This window comes from Mesocricetus auratus, unplaced genomic scaffold (assembly GCF_017639785.1).
Source record: "Mesocricetus auratus isolate SY011 unplaced genomic scaffold, BCM_Maur_2.0 Super-Scaffold_100010, whole genome shotgun sequence".
Lineage (NCBI taxonomy): Eukaryota > Metazoa > Chordata > Mammalia > Rodentia > Cricetidae > Mesocricetus > Mesocricetus auratus.
Window position 1 is genome coordinate 22,695,690 of NW_024429194.1, and position 22,717 is coordinate 22,718,406.

Sequence of the window (22,717 nt, forward strand, 5' to 3'; positions counted from 1 at the left end):
TGTCCATTCTTCACTGAATGCTTGTTGGGAACATAAGTCTACAACCCCTCTCCTTACAGGCAAGCTCAGCACAAAATGCTGCAATGCCTTGAAGAGAATTATGACATGTGGTTGCCTAGGACACAAACTGATGAGAACTGCCTGGGTCCTATGATGTAAACAATATCCATTCATGACAGAAAACCTGCCCAAGAGGCAGCTGTGAAGAACTGGTATAATCAGGCTTTTATCAAAAGGTTAATTTCATTATGTTTCTATTTACATACTACTCAGTAACAAACTAAACCCCTGCTACAGCTAGGTTAGAGGTTTGGCTAACAACTTGACTTTAAAATGAGAAAAATACTTATATTGTTATAATACCCTACTAAGGTAACACAGATGGTATTATTATGCTTCACAGGGCAGACACATTCTGTCTATGTGACCCAAAGATTCAAGCTACAGTACATCTGAGCATCATGAGTATGGAAGCAAAGGAGCTTCACAAAGCACCAGTGTCTTCTATTATTGGCACAGCTAATGCCCAAGAATGGTTTGAAACATTAAGAGTCCAAAGAAGAACTTAGAAATTTACTAATCATTACTATTCTTGTTCTCCTTTCTAAGGTCAAGAGAACAAATGAATAAACTTGTGATTACTTCTGACCTGAGTTTAAAGTTTATTCTTCAAATAAGCCTCCCCCTCCCCAATCACATTTTCAAAGGAAGAAAGGGGGGAGAATAATCCTTTCTTGTTCAGAAAAAAATATTCACGAAGACAACACACATTCCAAACATATAATTATACATTTGTAAGATTATTTTTTTACTATGTCCTATTAAGTTTTAAAGAATGCTACAGATAGATTAAAGGTTAAGAGGTAAAAATTGGAATGAAATCTTCCCCCATGTTTGCAAATGCAGGCAGGTACTTCCTATTAAACCATCGTATTTGCCCCAGGAAAATAGAAAAGTGATTTCAATCAACTAAGTAGATGTGTTGGAGAATTGTTTTGTTGAAATATTTTTGTAATAATAAGCCTGAACTGTGACAGCATAAATGATTTCTTTAAAAACAAAAACGTAACAAACAAGCTATTTTCCTTTTCTATTAAATCCCAATCATGTTTAGCAAGCTCTCATTTCAGCTCCTTTGTCCTTTACACAACACAACTCTTACCTGGGCTGTGAGGTCGCCACCTCTCTCCATCCCTTCTTGATCCAGCTAATCGCCAACCTCCATCTTCATCTTCTCCATTTTGCTCCTCTCTAAAAATTCGCCAGTTTTCACTTTCTGACCGTATGAATTCATGCTTTCTCCCCACAGATGTTGGTCCACTTTCCTCAAAATTTGGTCTTCCTATAAGAAAACATGGTAAGTTAGCACAAGTTCTTACCAGCAAAGATTTTGAGAAACACGTAATACCTCAAACTTTCCACTTACCTGTTCCTTTCAATGTCCAAAAAGTGTTAATAAACTGACAATATGTATACATGCAAATATACTTTTTATGAAGTTCAATGTTCAAAGATTGGGCAATTGTTTTCTAAACAAAAATAATAAGTGCAATTTTAAAAGGCACACAATGAGGAGCTAGAGAAATGGCTCACAGTTAAGAGCACTTGCTCTTGCAGAGAATCCTGGTTCTGTTCCCAACACCCATACAGCTGCTCAAAATGCTCTTCTCAACTCTGCTGGCACCAGGCAAGCATGTATATACATGCAATCAAAACACTCACAGACACAAAACAATACAATAAATCCTTTACTAAAAAAAGACATACAATGAAAATTCAACTAATCTTCCTTCTACATAAGAACTCCAGAGACTTAGTCCCCAACATTAAGAAGAGCCATCACTAGTTTCCTATAAAATCTTCTAAAAACTGCCCATATGTACATTTAGTCATGTACAGATAACTCCTACACACACATCCTGAGGATAATAGCATACTATTTTGTACTCCTGCTATTTTCATCCAATGGTGCATTTTGCCAACTTTTCCCTAGCAGCATAAACTTTTTTAAAAGACATTTTTATTAAATGACTACCTTAACTTATATAACCAACTGGCATAGGAGAGTCTCCCAGATCAAGAAATGTATACATTTCAACCACTTTTATTAAAAAACAGATTGGAAATTTAAAAGTGAAAGTCGTGTACTGTAAAGACTCAGCAATATAGGAATATGACAAATTGATTTTTGGACAGAATTCAAAGCTATGTTGTCTAACAGTTATGTTTTAAGAGTTACATTAATGATTTAAAAAACTGTAGGCAATATAAACCAAATTGGTATATGCTGACATATAACTCCTAACATCTTACAAAATCTCACATTAGTTGAAAATGGAGAACACTAAAACCCTCAGTCTGCAACAGTTACATGTTCTCTAGATGACAGATCCTTTCAACTAAACCACAATAAAGGTTTTAAAGAAAAAGGAATCCAATGAGGAGATCTGTTTCTAGTTATATTACATTTTATATATATGAAGGCTTAACATCCTGCTTGTTCACACAGTTTTTAGATTGTTAGGAGGTATTATTATAACTAAATAACGAAATGCCTCAGAATCATAGTGCCTCAGTGGGTAAAGGTTCTTGCCATCAAACCTGACAGCCTCCACACATATGTGTCCCACTACACACACACACACACGCGGAGAGAGGAGAGAGGAGAGAGGAGAGAGGAGAGAGGAGAGGAGAGGAGAGAGGAGAGAGGAGAGAGGAGAGAGGAGAGAGGAGAGAGGAGAGAGGAGAGAGGAGAGAGAGAGAGAGAGAGAGAGAGAGAGAGAGAGAGAGAGAGAGAGAGAGAGAGAGAGAGAGAGAGAGAGAGAGAGAGAGAGAGAGAGAGAGAGAGAGGGGGAGGGGGAGGGGGAGGGAGAGAGAGAGGAGACCCCAAAAACCACTTAACTGATTTTATTTAAAATACTTCTTACAGGAAGTTATTTTTCCCATTTTATGGCTGACAACATTGAGGCTCAATAAATAACCTCTGGAAATTGTCTAGAAACACATTTCATTATTAAACAGCACTCAATAGTAATTTATAGCACAGTGAATCAACGATATAGATTCAAGTACAGTAACACTCTTTCTTTGCACTAAAGGACCTCCCAGGCTCTCCTGCTTAGATGGAGAGGTCAATAAACTTTAAAAACACTGTATTTGTTATATGGCTTCATGAAAAATGTAGCTGTCCATACAAGAGAGAAATTAGAAGAAACCTTCAATGTATTTGAATATGAAAGACAATGAGAATTGTCACAAATGCTACTGAGCTGTGAGAATACAAAGTACTAATGACAGATGGCTAAACTAATCTAGCCACTCATTTTCATCATCTGCTTTTCCACACAGAATCTTTGAGAGTAGTGAACATATCAAAGGAAGCAATACAGCACTAATAGCAAAAGGCAGAACTCACCAAACACGGGATATCACTTTTCCCAAATGAATACACTATTAGAGCTTAATAAATTAAAAGTTAAATCACTAAAGTACTAATAATTCTACAATCTTAAACTTGAACGCTGAAACAAGACTGCCAAAAAGTTCAAGGCAATCTGAGCCACACTATACAGTGAGAGAGCAAAGGGGTGAGCACACAGGAGAGTGAGCATGTGAGAGAGCGCGTGAGAAAGAGAGAGCAAGAGCAAGAATGGAGAACATAACTAGGCCAGGAGTTAATGCATACATACAAACATGCATACAAGTAAGATGTGTGTCCTCCCCTCCCCCTCATAGATCCTTGCTTCATTGACTGGTGTAGATAGGCTTTCAACAGTCAGGCTCAGGTAATCCTTCTGCTTTTGCTTTGTAAGTGGCTGGATGCAGAGGATCACCACAGAGCCTGAGTAACTGGAATTTACACTCCTGCTGCCTTACAGCCACAGTTTTCACTTCTGAAAGCAAATATTTCTCTATAATTACTCGTCTCCTAGTAATGCTAACAAGTCAATTATATCCTCACATTTCTCAGCTGAGGGGAGTGGGACTGATATGAAGAAGCCTGAATTTCCATGAACACTAGCAAATCAATGAGAATTCAAATTTGAGTTACTAGGTGCCGGCTGCTATAAAACAATTGCTAAGAATGATCACATACTTTTCACATGTCAAATATAACACATGGATAACAACAATAGAAAGGTTTCAATTATGAATTATTGGTAAACCAAGGAAACCCAGATGACAACAGTCCTTACAATCCTACATTCAACCTTTAGGACTTACAGTTGTTTTCCAAAGAAAAGAGTGAAAAAGACTCAAGGAATTGTAAATAGACTTCACTCTTTCCTGCTCTACTCTTCAAAACCCCTTTTAATTAAAGTTCAACATTCTTAGGTGAACACATGACAAATGTGCAATTCACTGAGTTTTTATCAAATGATTGTATAAAATCAAACCTTAGTTTGGGGGGGGGGGGGAGGTTCTCAAAAATCTTCACATATACCACCATCAGCCTTTTCAAATCCATACACTATCCTGATTTCTTAATTTTGCCCTTTTGGAATTTACTTTTAAAAAAACTTTATTTGGGGGGAGGAGAAACTGTGATATAAATAAACAATTTTAAAAAGAGGGGAAAAAAACCTTATTTGGGGAATGGAGTACATACACACCAAAATCTACAAGGAAGACAGAGGACAATTTTGTGAAGTTGGTTCTCTCCTTTTGCCTTTACATGAATCCTGGAGATTAAACTTAAGTCATCAGGCTTTGCACAGCAAACACTGAGCTGTATCACCGGCCATGAACTTCTTTATATAAATGGAATATTAATTTATCTCTGAAAAATAGCTTGTTCTTTTACACTGGTATACGGATCTCACTGAAGAAATAGTTGCAATGTACTGCTCTTAAATTGCTGACATTTAGGTTATTTCTTGCTTTTTGCTATTATTAACTACACGCTTCTGAACATTCTTATATAAAATTTTGGTGGCCATAGAGATATGCTCCCTTGGGAACGCGTCATATTCAGTTTTTATGATTACTATCATATATTTCCCCCAAAGAAATGGTATTACTCTTGCCATTTGACTGTTTTTCTCAAAGCTAGAGTAAAAGTTAACATTATGCCTCTTTCATAAACAAACCCTATTAGACACAGGAGATTACAAAGACAGACTTGAACATAGCGCCTGCCCTCTGCTCCACAGCCCAGGGATACACATAGGAATAAAGGACCTGATACATTATAGTTGATACAATGTCCTGATATAGTTCACCTGATAGTCCTAAAAACCACAGGAGATTAAGTTAAACCTCACCATCGCTATTGTTCCTGTGTGGAAAGAGATACCTGTGGGTGGTTTCCCAAGATCACATAGCTGAGTCATGAATCAGAAATAGAACCTAGGCCGGCACCCTCCTAACCCATCTTTACTACATTACTCTCGGTGGGTTACTCACAACTATGCCCATTGGAAGCAGCAGGAAGATCTAGGATTTAAGCATGCCAAGCTCCAAAAGGATGACGGATAGTACAACTTAGGGCAACTTGTTTTTATTTCAGTATTTCCACCAAAATAATTTCAAAATGTTTATTTCTGGAAAAAAATGGTTAAGATCAACTTCTTCAATAGAAAAGTTTTGTTCTAGAAATTAATTTAAGAAGACATGTGGCTTCAAACAATATAAAAAACATTTGCAATTGCTACTAATAACTAAAAATAACTGAATAAAGAACCTCTGGAATAGTTTGGGGCCTTTTCTAATAAGTAGGTATCTGGTGTATAAATTCTGGTAAACAAGGAGAAATGTCAAAGAATTTCACTTGGATAATCTAGTTTTAAAAGACTTATAGATTTGCACTCTCTTTTCGTTTATTCAGTTTTCAGGACAGTTACTCTGTGTAGCCCTTTCTGTCCTGGAACTCAGTGATCCACCTGCCTCTGCCTTCCAAGTGCTGGGATTAAAGGCATGCAGCACCACACCTGGTACATTTGTGTATTCTTGATGAAACTTAAATGACAAGCATCGAAGTTATTTGCAGACAGTTTAAAAGATGCTATCTTATCCTCTTTTTGTTTCTAGTAACTGCAGTGTTCTACGGTGGCCAAGGCAACAATGAGGGCCACCCACATAGACCCTTCTAGCACTCAAACTCAGACTCTTTGTAACACATCAGCACTATGACAAAGTTGAGTAAAGAACAACTCTGGTAACTTCTTTTGAAAATTCAATTTATAAATAAGATGATTTAAAATCTAATGAAATAGTCTGTAAATGCATGTATATAAGCAGTATAGTTCCTGGCTACAGAGAGACTGGAAAGACTATAGCAGATCAGAATTTTCTTTTTAAAAATATCTCAAGCAATAGGAATATGCCCCTACCCCTACAGCCCTCATGCTTGCTGTCTGCTGGTACACACCTAGAAACTGCCTGGAATATCTGGAGAAGGCAGTCACCAGGGAGCCTTCAACACACCAAACTGGAAAGAGAGACTAGGTAAAGCAGCTATTCCCAAACTATAATCAAGGGTGAGCTCCGGGCTGAGAGGCCCTAAACAGGAAGCATGCTGTGACCAAGGATGTTTTGTTTTTCAGAGCAAACAGTCTAAGGCTTTCAGAATCTTAATCTTAACGGTGTCTGCGATCTTCAAAAGGTAAAAAAAAAAAAAAATTCAATTAAAAAATTTCTGCTCAATATAGTAAACAACTGTTATATCATGAAATTCTACTGCCTTATAGTCACTTAAGGCATATAGCTGTTAAAATACAGATGTAGTATATTATGTACAAGTAGTATCCCCCAATGACAGTTTATACTTGTTTCTTCCTTAATGTATTAAGACAAAATAGGAGTTTTCTACAAATTAAATGAAAATTTAGTGCTGGCTTCTGCCTGGTCTTCTGGGCGGACTTCCTAAGGAGAAGGAGCGGTAAAAGGGCACCTGTGTGCATGTTTGACTCACAGCCAAAACTGGTGTTTATGGAAAACTTCAGATGGAGCACAGAGGCATTCAGCCAACAAAATCTACAGCTGTGAAACTTGGAGCTTACAAGTACTCAAACTCCAAAAGCAAAAGCGGAATTATGGGACAGACTTTGAAGCTTGTTTATGTGCAAATTTTTGTAACAATTGACTTTGTGTTTCTCTATTAAATAGTGAAAGGGAATCCCATCCAAGTATGGACACTTACTTCCCCTTGCTCTTAATAGTCATAATTCCAGAGTGGTGAAAACAGGGTTTAAAGTCTACACTGGGAGTCTCTAAACTTCTGCAGCTTGTCCTCTGCTCAGCTGGTGAGCACGGTCCTGAAAGTTCAGCTGCTTCTGCCTGGATGACTAGAGGAAGAGTCTCTGAAAAAGTACCTCAAACAATGGACATGTGACCCCATCCCAACAGCCCTCATACTCAGTGTGTGGATAGCACACCCAGAACAGCCTGACATATCTCACCATGCAGAACTGGAAGGAGTCTAGGTATCTTTAACATCGTCAAATCAGTTAAGAATACATGCAACCAGTCAGACAGACCAGTAGGCAAGATACTGCACTCCAACAAATCCTGCCATTTTAAAGAAAACTGCAGTGTATTTGTAAACTGTACACTAGGCTACTTCAGCTAAAGTAGGAATCAGTACTTTTAGGGTCAGAAATTTGGATCTAATAAAGACTAATTTAAATTTACTTGTTTGTGACACTTGGTATAATCATTATAATTCTTAATAAAAAAATCATCGATGGATCAGTAGCATTTATGTTCATACACAGAAGAGATGTTTGAAATCCAACTCCAGTTACCTTACTATGTCTTTTAGGGTGAAGGTGGCATATCTCATGGGCCATTACCAATGTCACCTCAGTCATTCTGATAGCACTATCTCCCAATAATTTAGATGCCCAAGTGACTGTCATGGGAATGCTCAGCTCCAGAGTCAAAGTCTAACGACAATAGTCAGCCATCAGTGACACTGTCCACAGCAGGCTCTCAAATTGAAAGAGTCCCAGAATTAGAAAACTATTTCACATAAGTCGTTGTGTAGGTGCATGTTTGTATATGTACGTGTGGGTGTGTAGCTGAGACTGGTTTCAAACTCGAAACAATCCTACTGCCTCAGCTGACCAATGGCTAAGATTACAGATATGAGCTACTATACCTGCTAAAGACATTTATTAACTTAATGTATCATTTTTGTATCAATACAGTCTGGAATAAGAGCATATTTTTGAAGAAGTCTGTCAGGCACAGTGGTACGTGTCTATAATCTCAGTAATTGGGAGGCTGAGGCAAGGGAATCATGAGTTGAAGGCCACAGTAGACTATACAGTCAAAATGCCTTTTTCTTTATAGTGGGAGGTGTTTCCTAAATTAAATGACATTCTTTTCTGTCTTACCTACTGTTAAAGACAATGCAAGACATGCTAATGTGCTTCTGCTTTTTTGGGAACAGTGTCCCACTACTCGCTCCAGCGTTTCTGCTGTTTCAGTTAGGTGTTTTCCTCAATCCGCTAGCTGGAAAATAACACAAATTCCTAACAGCACATGCAGGGAATAAGTCTTACATGTGAATCTCACCTTGATTACCTTCCCTGGTTCTAAAGGTCACAGTTACTAGTGCTGTGTCTAAACTTGTATTAATGTTTGGCATTAATAAAACAAAGAAGGAATTAATGTATTTTTTTTAATTGTGAAGGGAAGGAGAGGAATCCACAAAGTCGGATTTCCCTTCCTAAGTAGCATTAGATTGGTCTACATTCATAACTTTCTCAGCAGGCCTCTCCAAGCTTTTACTTCAAACAAACAGTGCCTTTGTTTCTCAGATCCTCTTATGTGTAACATTTGATCAAAGTTTTAAAACTGGCAGCTACCAGAGAAGAAAATACTGCTCACCAGGCATTACACAAGGCCATCCTTTCTAGCTCATGTGCAGGCTGCTACAAGCTAAACTGCTGACATTTTCCAGGTAAACACAATTTCACTACTGAGTTACAATTCATGTACCCTGAAAACTGTTTTATTCTACTTCATCAAATATACCAAGAAAAGACCCTGTGAAGGATCACTAAAGCAAGCCTTAAAAAAACCCTTTCCTTCCCTCACGAGGGTGCTGTTTAAAGAAAAGTACAAGGTATCAAACAATCATATTCCTAGTCAAATCCTACTACACAGCTTTAAAACCAAACAAAAACCAATGTCTGTTACCTTGCAATTAGGAAGGAGGGAATGGGCACTGTTTCAGGTAACTAAATGATCTATCCCTACTCATTTTGAAACTAATCTTAGCCATGCTGATGAGGTGAGATCTGATAAAGCCAGAAATATCAACTCATCAATTATGCCTAAACATCCTTACCCAACAAAATCTCCCCTCAAGAAATGGTGGAAAAAAGATTCCTGAAAGAGATACCTCACACTTTAACAAGGAATATAAGAAGAGAGGGCTGAAAGGAAATCTTGCAGGGAATTTTATCCTTTTGAACTTTCAAATAAACTCTTAAATAAGATTATGCAAACTTACTAAAAACCGGTCCTGATTAGAGGGAAAAAATGCACCCCTTCTCCACGTCAGTTCTGGAGGCTTTCTCCAGAGTTGTTAAGGTTTGTGTTGGGTAAAGAAAGACCTCCTAACAAACCAGCATTCTTTTCCACATGATCAGAGCTAATTGGCCCCCCTGCAGACTAAGTGACCAATCACATCAGCTTCAGCTGAAACCAGCCCTCACGACATTATAAACAGAGGAATGTAAGCTGCAAAGCCAGTCTAAGAAGAGAACCTACAGACTACACTGTAGGTTAAAATCACCTGATCAAAAAGACAAGGTTACTAGCTTTCCTGAGACCTACCTTGGTAGGCTGACCCCACAAGAGAACTGGTGAGTACATGAAATGACCTTCATTCTTATTCTTTCCTTTAGTGGAACAGGCAAGAATAGTGGCAGCAAATAGGAACAAAGCGAGATTGCTTACAATAGAGTTTTACAACAGCGACATTAACTAGACATTCATAGCTAAGGTTTGTTCTTTTTCCTTCAATTTTAGAACTGGCAAGTAGCCATACTGAAAGTGTTGGTGAAAGTTTAGCTCTCAGTTATTTCAGCAAATACATACTAATTCCTTGTTATAATATATAAATAAATAGGAAAAGATCCTAGATAAAACCCAGTGGCTTTGAAAAAAGAATGTGTTTTTTTGGATGGAATTAGAGAAACTCAAAATAAACATATGGAAAATAAATGCCATAAGAATAAACCATTATGTTTTTAATTTTCTTAATCCAAAAGAGATGTGTGTCCTAACTTAAAATTTCTTTTTAAGCAGGGAATTATTACTGAAATAGATTCTGTATATAAGAAATTAAAATATGAACTACTCTCTGAGCTTACATAATGGGGTTAAAATCCACATTATTTGCCCTAATTATGGAGGCCAGGAAAGGTGCTTAAGAGACTTTCAACACAGCCTTTAAAGTGTTTGCATAAGGCATGAACAAACACTGTATTCATTTAACATTTCTAAGTGCAGCCTCTATCTTAACTGTGGAACAGGAATTACAGCACTCCTCTAGAAGCACAGCAACAGAAGTTGTTAAGTTAGGGGCTACCACCCAATGGACAGAGCAACACTGTTATTTTGATAATTAATAAAGCAATGAAGCTCTCATTTTAAAATAAATACTTTTCCCAGCAAACAATCTATAAATACATAAATATATTACAGACCCCCTACATATACACACAAATTTTCCATTTGTCTATTCTTCCTGTTGTGATCAGTTCATGAAAATTAAACAAAAATCTAAATCAAGAAAAATGCAACCAAAATGTACTCATAGTCAACTACAGGAACACATATCTACAATCCTAGGACTTGGGAGACAAGCAGAATCATCAGTTCAAAGACATCTAGCTACACTGCTAACAGCCTGAGTTTTAAAAAAAATCAATCTCAAAAAGAGAGAGGGTAGAGAGGAGAGGGAGGAAAGTATGTATGTTCCCATGTGCCAGTGAGAATGTAAAAATTATTTGGAAATATGTCTACCCATCAGACAGTTACATGAAGGAGAAGGGGAAAATATCCTATAAATATCAGGCCAACAGCAATGAAATATTTTTAAAGACTATATAAGCAGACATAAAATCAAACAAACCAATAGGAAACACGTACTAGTTGAGAAACTAGACATAAACTTAAAATTTTGTTGGTAGACTTTAAGGGATCATGTAATTTAATCTCTCTTTTAACCATATTCTTTGCTTTAATCTAATGATATCTGGCCAAGGGGACAAGGCAGCTTGCCCAAAATGTCACTGCCGGGTATAATCAGAGCCAGCGCCTCCAGGCCATGTTTCCTATCCCTATCCCTATTCTTTGCATTATGAGGCAGTGACTTGACTATATGAATGCTTCACGTTCTCTCAACTATTTGCCAACATGATCAAAACAAAAGTCAACAATGTTTCATGGGGGGAAACAAAACCAAAAATGCTTCACTGTTTTGATACCAGCCTGTTGATTTCCCTGCCCATAACTGTTTCCATGTTATTTAGTTGCTGGAGGGGAAAAAAATGAAATTGTAGAGAGTCGAGATGAACACTGTTACAAAAACCGTAGGTAAACCACAGCAATCATAATAAGACTCAAGTGAAAATAGTGTTGAAGGCATAATGTGTGCATAGAAAAGCTCTCCTGCTAGATGTGGGGTTCTACAGCAATCAGACTTAAGCAAGGGTGAACTTGTTCTACTTTGCTTCTATGAAGCAAGGAGCACTTAGTACACTCTAGTAGGTTAATGGCTACAAAGGCTCACAAGAGGATTTTTACAAAGACACAAGAACATCAAAGTCTGCATCTTCACTATATTAGACTTCCTCTTCGTGTCAAAACGATTTCTTTCATTAAAATTAATTCAAAATTATCTTCTTACCTGACAAAGTATGTTCAAGGCAATGTTGCATAAAATTCCCCTTTTCAGACTGCTTTATTTTACTGTTTTGCAGAATAATTCAATAATTCTGATTGTGTTCAGTTTTAAGTCTTAAAAGAAGTCTTCTTTAACTGAAAATCCATTGCTTACGTATAAATCCTAAGTCTGAACCTAATAAGCATTCCTGGAGAAACAGTATTCTCTAGTGGCTCCTGGTTGCAGATGAGGCTGGGAGATTCTTGTGCCTCTGCCTCCAGGGTGCTGGGAGTAAAGGCATGTGCTGCCACTCCTAGCCCCTATAGTGGTTCTTCAACACAGTATTGCTCACAAAGGCTAGACTCAAATATCTTGGTTTTTAGCACTAATTTTGGACTCACGTACGCTTGAGAATAATACTCAGTAACTGCTAATTTTATAACCTTGGAAAATTTATTGTGCCTCACTTTCATTATAAAATGGGAATGTATCAGTAGCTATTACTATAAAAGAAGCATTTTATCAACAATAAAGCAACTAATACTGAATTTAGCCTGCACAAGGCATTGCGTTTAGCCTCCCATGAAATTGTATGATGCCTAGCACAGGAAAAACAATATCTATCAGTTACTATTATAAATCATTACCACCGTTAAGAACCACGTATAAAGCAGACATGGTTTAAGTCAGTTATCTGAGTTACACAGGATCAAAAAAAAACACCTACTAAAAGTGCTAGGAACCATCAAAGATCAGCTTTAGAACATAGTACAGCACAAATGCTGCATAAACAGCTTCTTATCGAAAAAATTAAAAGTAAATTTTTGCTGTTGTTAATTAGACTAGGCCAATAATCCAAAACCCTCACATAAGGTGTATAATCTCTTGCCTTTCTATATACTTTTGTGGTTCCATATTTTTGAAAATGGAAATGTCTATCCTCTTGCCACACAAAAAGAGAGGGGTGGAAGCATCTAGTACAGTATCTATAAAGGCTTTGTTGTTCTGGAAAGGTCTTTTAAAATATTTTAAGAATCTAGCAAAATAAGGAACATTAAATATGGGCTGAGGAGTGGCTCACTTGTCAGTACTTGCCAAACAACAAAAAAGACACTCAATGATTATGACAACTTGGTAGGGCAGTAAGTGATACAACATGAAGTTTTGTTTTTTTAAACTCTGTCACATGAAACTGAAGTGACCATCTAGTCTAAATTAAATAACTATCCAGTGTTCAATCAGCTCTATCTAAAAATATGAAAGAATGGCCTACGTATCATCAAATAAGATTACAGCAGCCTCAGGACAAAAGAAAAAGTCATACATGCCTAGCTGTCCAATGTCCAAAGGCAGTAACAGAAAATCAGTCTCTAAAACACCAGAGTCCCTAGACAGACCAGTCCAGCAAACCCAAGTAACCTCACTTCACCTGCTTAAGCATCAAAAAGAAGAAAGCAGCAAGGCTGATAACACATGTTGTAATTCTAGAACTGAGAAGGCTGAGGTAGGAGAATCCAGAGTTCATCAGCCTAAGCTACCTAAGGGAACAAAAATAAGGGAGGAGGGGGACAGAAGTGGCTATTAAGTACTCTCAAGGTATCTACTTCGGAAGAATCACCTTTAGTGATTTGTTCCTGACAGTCACTATACAAAAGTATTGATATATGTATAGTCTCCAAGGTTGGTCATACATAAGATGCCCATTGATAACACAGGAAAAAGTCTAGCCCTTCATGAAAACTGTTCACAGAACTAATTACACTATAATGCTTTCAAAATTGCCATCTGATTTCTTACTGTTTATTTTTGATTATTAAACATTTAATATTTTTCTTCTGGTTTACTTATTCTCAAAGCTACCTTTAATAGGGCTGGGAGGAGGGCTCAGTAGGAGAGAACTTACCTAGCATGCATAAGGGCCCAAAGTCCATCCCTAGTTCCAGGGGAAAGGGATATTATCTAGATACATCTTGTTGGAATGTCTTCTTGAGGTATGGTGGTTTTACTGGGGGTTGAACCAAAGGTCTTATATATGTTAGGTGGGTGCTTTACCACTGAGTTCCAGCCAGGAATTTCATAATTTGTCAAGATTTAGTATGAACCAAGAATGTGTATGTCCCACAGGTATCCATCCATCAATGAGGCCAGAAATATATTAATATATCCACGATGGCAAAAAAAAGTTTTGAATAGGCTAATTCCACGGACTACATTGAAATTTTGTATCTGGGGCCAGCGGGTAATGGTGACTGTTACTAAGACTAATGACCTGAGCTTGAACCCACAAAATAGGAGAGAACTGATTGTCTCTGCCCTTCAAAAAATAACATGGAACACATGCACTCCTCCCCCTACCCCACACACACACACTGAATGAATGAGAGAGAGAGAGAGAGAGAGAGAGAGAGAGAGAGAGAGAGAGAGAGAGAGAGAGAGAGAGAGAGAGAGAGAACTGAATTCCTAAAAGTTTAACATAAATGTAAGTCTTGGCCTAGTACTAAGTCTGACTTCAAAACATATGCAGAATGCTGGGGATCTAGATCAATGTAGAGTGCTTACCTAGCATGCCCAAGGCCCAGAGTTCTGGGTTCAATCACCAGCAACTCCAAGGAAACAAGATAGTCTAACACTAACTTTCCAAATGATTTTTACTTATTTACAGAGCATAATACTTTCATATTTAGTCTCCTTATTATAGTCACAATTATCAGCAAATTTTTAAATTTTGTTATTTAAAAATGATAGTTGACTCAATAAATACTTAATGCCTGTATATTTGTGCAAAGACAAATGTAGGTGCTAAAAAAAAGCACAAATCATAAACCTCACCCTCTGTAATTCAGAAAATATATTTAGAAAATAATTTTACAGTCACTCAAAGAAAGCATAAGAAATATCCTGAAATAATATATAACTAGCTAATAAATAAATGACCTGAGCAGTAATTGCTCCCATGAATATGAACTCTAAGTCAGTTAAGGGCTAATTACTTTACTCTTGTTTCAGAAAATTACAGACTGAGATGGACAGCAGTAATTGTAAAGTTAATGCTCCTCTCCTAAGTCAAAGATACCGGAGGATGGTCACAAAAGATGGCCACAGCACACTTCAAATGGATGGTGCTCAAAGAGGCCTTGCTTATCTTCGGGATGCTTGGGGAATCCTAATGGACATGCGCTGGCGCTGGATGATGCTGGTCTTTTCTGCTTCTTTTGTTGTCCACTGGCTTGTCTTTGCAGTACTCTGGTATGTTCTAGCTGAGATGAATGGTGATCTGGAAATAGATCACGATGCCCCACCTGAAAACCACACTATCTGTGTGAAGTACATCACCAGTTTCACAGCTGCATTCTCCTTCTCCCTGGAGACGCAACTTACAATTGGTTATGGTACCATGTTCCCCAGTGGTGACTGTCCAAGTGCAATCGCCTTACTTGCCATACAAATGCTCCTAGGCCTCATGCTAGAGGCTTTTATCACAGGTAATTATTTTTGTTTTTAAAGAAAAAAAATACTACAAGCCTTTTATAAAGTATATAGTTGGTTATAGGCAAGTCTATCATAAATAATCTATTTGTATTATTATTATTTTAACAATCTAGGGACAAACAATAGAAATATATATAAAGAATACTAGAACTATGTAAGAAAAAAGGACTATGTCATTAACTTGCAGGAATGCACTATGCAAAAATAATAACAAATGGCCTAAAAGTAAATTCTCACAGAAGCTCTTTTGCTAAGTATGTGAGTAAGTATACTAAATACAAATTTGAACAGTCATGCTACCTGACAGAAGAATCTGACTTCTTAATCTTCTTTCTTAAGGTAGGACTTTCTCCTCCAAGATCACCTATTCAATATATACTCAATACAAATACGCCCACAGCAATACATTCAACACAATGTTTTAAAGTTACAGATATACATAAATGTAATCGGGATATGGCCATAAGCATTTGCCTATCTCTGGTAACATATAAGGCTCTTCCCTGTAATGCTGATTCTTTTTATATATAATACACCTAAAAAAAAGCAAACTAATAGACTGATAAGCACTAAGCATCATGAACGATGATGACCCACTGTGCTACCAAATGGCTCTGTATCTTATAACAAATCACTTAACTTCTATAAGAATGTTCATATTGGCTCCAGTCTTAGATAAACTGAAAATAGCCTGTGTGTTTGGATGGGAAAAATGTTTACATTTTTGCACTAATCCCTAACTAAATTTGCCATTTCCTTCAATTATGAATTTATATACAAATATATGATATGCATATTGTTATATAGAGATTAATAAATAGATGGATAAATGATAGATAAGTTGGTAGATGGGTGGATGGGTAACCTACACTACCAGCAACTTTGGTATAAACAGAATCAGGTATTTCAAGTCAACTATAGTACTTCAGAATTACAGTATAACCCACTGCTAGATTTTGTTAATACATTGATATGGCATATGTAATACTGTATATTTTTCAAACATTAACTGAATTTCAATGTATTTGATTTCCTCTTTGCATTTAACATTTAAGCACTTACAACATAATTATGGAGTCTACAGAAATAGCTCAGTGGTTAAGAGCACCTGTTGCTCTTTGACAGAGGACCTAGGCTCAGTTCCCAGAACACATGTGGCAGCTTACAACTCTCCACAGGCAGAGTCACACATATGGTAAACAAATACAATATATGTAAGCAAAACACTCATTTGCATAAGGTAAAGTAAATTCTATATACGTATATAAATTATATATATTCATATATGCATATATACATATAAGGATTGCATATGCTTCACCAGCATGCCAACAGGCTCTGTGGCACAAGAATGGTTAGGAAACCCTCCTAGAGCTGTGGGCGGTACACAAGGAGGATGCACTTAAAAGATACACTGAATCACCTGATACAGCCAGCTTCCCCAAACGCATCCTTCTAGAAGTTTCAAAGTTAAACATTCTTTAATGTATCACCCCTTCTTCTAGCCCTCTCCTAATCCCCTTGCGCTGAATCTACTCTTTACTCCAAGTTGTACAACTGTAACCACACTGGATTTATTTTCTATTACTGTTTTTAAGTAAGCATGAATATAGAAAATGATGAGTTCTTGATCGTTGTAACTTACAAGATAAACTTTTACATTTCTTCATAACAAATCAAAATATTCTTACAGCCATTTTGAAATCTCGGGTTTTGTTGGTTCTTAACAGACATGTTACATATACTCTGAAAAATTCTGAAATTAACAGTGGTATAAATTCCTTACTCAGTAGAATGAGAAATAAGTAACTACTTGACATACTCTTCCCATTCAGAAAAAAATATTGAGATTTAAAGTTTTCCATTCTTGAAAAAAAAAACATTTCAATGGTTTTTAATTTAGGTGCCTTTGTGGCGAAGATTGCACGGCCAAAAAATAGAGCTTTCTCAATTCGCTTCACTGACTTAGCAGTAGTAGCTCACAAAGATGGCAAACCTAATCTTATCTTCCAAGTGGCCAACACCCGGCCCAGCCCTCTAACCAATGTTCGGGTCTCAGCTGTACTCTATCAGGAAAGAGAAAATGGTGAACTCTACCAGACCAGCGTGGACTTCCATCTTGATGGTATCAGTTCTGAGGAATGTCCGTTCTTCATCTTCCCGCTAACCTACTACCATGCCATCGTCCCATCAAGTCCACTAGCTACCCTCCTTCTCCAGCATGAGAACCCTCCACACTTTGAACTGGTTGTGTTCCTCTCAGCAATGCAAGAAGGCACCGGAGAAATCTGCCAAAGGAGGACATCCTACCTACCATCCGAGATCATGTTACATCACCGTTTTGCAGCTCTAATAACTCGAAGTTCCAAAGGTGAGTATCAAGTCAAGATGGAGAATTTTGACAAGACTGTTCCTGAACATCCAACTCCTGTGGTCTCTAAGAGTCCACACAGGACTGACCTAGATATCCATATCAATGGACAAAGCATTGACAATTTTCAGATCTCTGAAACAGGGCTGACAGAATAAGACTCACCCACACCATCTCACTTCTTAATGTATTAAATATATCCAGCCAGTTATGCAGCTATTTTCCTTCACTGAATCTCATGCTTCCTTTTTCTCAATGCTGATTACATCATGTCTATGCCCACAAAAAAAAGGCTAAGCTAACTATATACATCCCTGAAAACAAAAAAGTTTATACTATCAAGTTTATATCAGTGATAATTTGCTCAAATCAAGGCAACTCAATCTGATAGGTACCCATTGTAGCATGGTATCAATGACGAGGATAAAACGGACAGTGACGGCTAATACAGCTGAACTCTAAGAAAATCGGCTCTCATTTTCATCTGTAAACTGAAGCAACAGTCTAGATTCAAACATAGCTTCCTGGGTGGAAAGCTGATTTTACAATATTTAGTGAATATCCTTTTACAACTTTTATTTTTTTCAAGACAGCAAACGTCATTCCATTGATTCTTTAAGCTACAAAAATAGGGTATTATCTTCCCAATTTTTAACAGCAAGGAGCAAAAATACAAAAGAAAAGTGACAATATAGATAACCGCAAAAACATTTGACTACAACACCCAAATACATATACGTATGTTCATGTATTTATGCAGAATATTCAAACAAGTAAGAAAAGTTCTGGCCCAGACAAAACCTGCAGGGTGGTGTTTCTGGCAAGAGTTGCAAAGCTGTGTGTTCCTACTATCTTAAACTCGGACTTGCATAATACTCAAGTAGTAATCTGAAAGCTGATCACCTCCTCATCTGAGCTGCCCCCACCCTCAGTAAAAGCAGTGTCTTCGGACTCATGACACATTCAATGACATAGGAAAAGTTCTACAAACTTCCTAAATACACACATGTATTAAGTTTTTATAGATATGAAAGTTTCATTAAGATATAACTCAACTAGGAAAAAATCTACAATAGACAAAGCAGAAAATTAGGTAACAAAGTATTTTCAAACCCAAATTCCTGTTTCCAACATCAAATAGTTTTTTCTATAAACACAAAATGAGTGTTTATTTACCAGTAGGAGGCTGGACTAGATGATCTCTATTATTTCTTTCCAAGTCTAATATTCCATGAAAACTATGCTTTCTCTGCCTGATTTTATTTTATATATACTAAGATGAATGCTTTTTTTTTACCCAGCTTAAGGAAATTCCTTGAATAATTTTCATTTCAATTAAAAAATTGAGCTGTCCTCCAGCAAAATAAAAAAAAATGATACTATCAGGTTTCAAAGAGATCTGTGTAACTGTATGCCTCCTCTTCCATTTCCCTTATTTGGGATTAAGTGGGGAAAGTACAAAATTAATTTTCAATGTGGTGGATGACCCTGGCAGGATCATCTCAAAATACATACCAAGTAACAGTAATGTTACAGAGAACCGCAAGTCACATTTTTCTACTCTGACAGAAGGAAAAAAAAAATAAAGAACAACTCTGGAGAGCCCTAAGACTAATAATAGCAGAAGACTATTAGCACAACCCTATTTCTTATGAAATTTTGCTGTTTAAAAATTGCAGGCATAAACTCTGCTATGGCGGGCAGAGCAACTCAAGACTGCTGATAAAGACAGCAGAAATCTGTACTAATAAAATTAACCTGACCAGTAAAAAAAAATATAACCTTATCTGAGACTCCCTGTTACTTACACAGATTACAAGTTTATCAAGCTGCCTGAGGAGACAGTGAATACATTAAAACACTTTAAACCCAAATCTCCCTACAGACATTTCATTTCATAGTTACTAGTCAGATAAAATCTGATATCTGAAAATTTGTTGGTAGGGGTTGGAGAGAGAGCTCTGTGGTTAAGAGCACTGACTGCTCTTGCAGAGGACCTTAGTTTGATTCCCAGCATCCTCATGGCAATGCATCTCTTTAACTCCAGTTTCAGCAGATCCAATATCCTCCTCCTGGCATCCCTAGGCACTAGAGACACACACACATTGCGCAGACAAACACTCACATACATAAAAAATAATTTTACAAGAAATGTAATTCAAATTCAATGTTCAGGGAAAAGAAAGATTCTGGGAACACTGTACATAATTCATTTATTTCAAAGAATCATGGCTTCTAGGATTAATTTTTCTGCAGAGACCATTATCCCCTCAGGAATATGGAATGCAAATCAAGAAAGGAAGAAATCACTGGGAACTCATATACTCAACAAGGAAGACCACTTAACAGCCAAGTAAAGTTACTCTTGGAAACCAATAAGAAAGCATGACAGTTTTAAATAACTGAAGACAAGCAGTTACTAAGATTCTTCAAATTAGATTTATGCTTGAAAAGTATATACTACTAGCTGCCAGGAAAAAAAAATATGTAACTTAAAAAAATAATAATAAAAACATTGTCTATCTCCAAGTACCTCACAACAAAAAGCATATTGTATCTTACAATTCAACCTAATAGGTATCCATGTTGGTGGAGTTACAAAGAACACTGTACTATTTCTAGATACTTCACATAAAAATATAAAATGTATCATACTTGACTGAGCGTACTGATGTCATGAGGATCATTTATTTTTAATGATAATTTTCATTTCACTCTCACAGAAGCATACTACAAGATGATCATAGGAACTAATCTCTCCTGTACAGCAATCGTTTACTGCTGGATAGGACTTACAAATCTGATGCTACAGGTCTTTTCCACCTATGTATCTATTCCTCCATGGAGATTCACAGGGGTAAGCCATGATTCTTACCCAGATGTCTGCAATCCTATCCATTTATCTTCACATATAAAGGAAATGCATGTGCTAGGTCTGTAGCTCAGTGGCAGAGCACTTTCCTAGTCTTTACAAGACCGTGGGGTTTGATCCCTGACATCAAAATAAATAAATAATTTAAAGTAAGTATGTAATATGACCCTTCTCTAATTTTAAAAGGAACAAGCAAGCAGAGGCTTGAAGATAGCTCAGTGGGTAAGAGCACCTGCAGTATAAGCACACAGACCTGAGTTCAAAACCAAGAATCCATGTTTAAAAAAAAAAAAAACAAGAGATGTCTCCATGTACCTGTAACCCCAGAACCAGGGAAGGGAGACGACCAGACAGGCAGATTCTAGGAACATTTTGGCTAGTTAGCCTAACCAAAACAGCTTCAGGTTTAGTGACAGACTCTTAAGGTAGAAAGCAACAGGGAAATCACAACATCTATCTCTGGCCTCCACACACATTTCTCCCCAAGAGCTATGATTCAACTCCTCAGCACTATGCCTAATTGGGATTCGCCTTATCAAAGAGGAAGGTTAGGAAAATTAATTAGATTCATATGGTAACTACAAATAATCATGACAATGAAGTAAAACTTTTACTCACCAGTTCCTGACTCTAAAGTTTGAAAATTAAAAATCAAGCTATACTTGGGCTGGCTATGGTGGTACACACCTTTAATTCCAGTACTTAGGCAGAGGCATATGGATCTAGGTTTGAAACTAGCCTTGTCTACATAGTGAGTTCCATGTCAGCCAGGATCTCACCAAGAACTCACTACTTCCCCAAAGCAACAATTTCAGAAACTGTTAGATCATTTTTAGAATGTGTTTAACACCTGCCTCCTTGAGTCTTCAACTATTCAGACTTTGAAATTCGCTCATATGATCTGTAAACCAGTATTTGTAGTGACCCTGCAAATCCTTCTTCAAGTTCTGTCCTGCCCACAGTTTCGTCTTCTATCCAAACAACCCATTTCCTTGATGCAGTTGCCAACACAAGACTTCAAGTGCAACTGCAAATAATGACCCTTTTCTTTCAAGATAAAGCGGGCACAAATCTTGGGCTATCTCATAAAACAAAAGGTGATGGGGTAGGCAGGGTGTTTGCTGGATAAATCACTTGGTACTCTTACAGAAGAGCAGAGTTTCCCAGCACCCACATAGGTGGTTATAACTGCCTGCCATTTCAGCTCTCTTGGATCTGACATCCTCTTCAGGCCTCCACAGGCTGCCACAGGAGGGCACATACATTCACACATACATACGCATAATTTAAAAATCTGAAACTAATAAAAGGAAATGAGTTTTCCATCTTCTGGCTCACTGAGGATAATTTAGATCTAGTAAATACTGCCTAACCTAAAAGGGCATTGCTGATGAACATGAAGCTGAGGTCATCTAAAGGAAGGCTGAGTCTTTCCCAAGAGGCTACTCCATGCTTGAAATTCTGTGGTTTACTTATATAAGACTGCATTTTCTGCTGTTAAATTTACATTTCATTAGATTTGGCTTTTTATTAAACCTTAATTTTGATCTAAAGTTCAAATTTTCCTACTCCACAGACTACTTCCCTGAGCACTGATTTAAAAATCTGACCAGCAACTAACAACATCCTCCAAAGAAAACGTTAACCACCTGCACAAGGCCTATGACTTAATTAGGAATTCAACGTTGAATGAATAAATGATTTCAATTACTCCATAGGATATTATCTTCTCATTTGACTTTGAGAATAAGGAATGCAAGAGCTTAGAATAAACATGGACTTCTGATTTCAAATCCTGTACTACTACTCTTCATCACCTCTCTACAATCAAGGGCAAAAGTGCTGAGTCAGGGCCTGAAGGGAGAGGGTTCAACAGTTAATATTGCTTGCTGATCTTCCAAAGGTCCTGAGGTTCAGTTCCCAGCACCAATACACACAGCATACACATACACACATGAAAATGTTTTTAAACTACTGAATCAGATAAGGATGGGAACAAAGGACCTACCAAATCTCTCCAGGAAGCATTCACAAAATAGTCTACAATATGGGTGAAGTGTGATGATAAATTGCCTAGCTAAACCTAAATTTCATCATGCTACACTCATTTAATGTCATTGCACTATTGAGAATCAGGAAT

General features: G+C 37.2%; 2 protein-coding genes across 9 annotated transcripts in view; one reads left to right on the plus strand and one right to left on the minus strand.

Annotated features, from left to right (window-relative positions):
* Gigyf2 (GRB10 interacting GYF protein 2) overlaps nucleotides 1–22,717 on the minus strand; it is a 121,009-nt gene that overhangs the window by 44,263 nt on the left and 54,029 nt on the right. For all 4 annotated transcript variants that reach the window (XM_040753094.1, XM_040753096.1, XM_040753095.1 and 1 more), the window contains one exon: nucleotides 1,163–1,342. In XM_040753094.1, the coding sequence (XP_040609028.1) occupies nucleotides 1,163–1,342 (180 nt within the window). The remainder of the gene's footprint in view (nucleotides 1–1,162; nucleotides 1,343–22,717) is intronic.
* Kcnj13 (potassium inwardly rectifying channel subfamily J member 13) lies at nucleotides 1,308–22,292 on the plus strand. 5 transcript variants are annotated; one of them, XM_040753098.1, is made up of 5 exons: nucleotides 1,316–1,357; nucleotides 6,546–6,604; nucleotides 14,852–15,327; nucleotides 17,238–17,705; nucleotides 20,429–22,130. In XM_040753098.1, exons 1-5 carry the CDS (start codon nucleotides 1,355–1,357, stop codon nucleotides 20,644–20,646), a joined length of 1,224 nt encoding a protein of 407 aa, XP_040609032.1. In that variant the 5' UTR covers nucleotides 1,316–1,354; the 3' UTR covers nucleotides 20,647–22,130. The 5 variants fall into 5 exon arrangements, with proteins under 5 accessions (XP_040609036.1, XP_040609032.1, XP_040609035.1 ...); XM_040753101.1 differs by lacking the exon at nucleotides 20,429–22,130 and adding an exon at nucleotides 22,154–22,292 and having other exon boundaries at nucleotides 1,319–1,357; XM_040753102.1 differs by lacking the exon at nucleotides 20,429–22,130 and having other exon boundaries at nucleotides 1,308–1,357; nucleotides 14,852–15,091; nucleotides 17,238–17,417.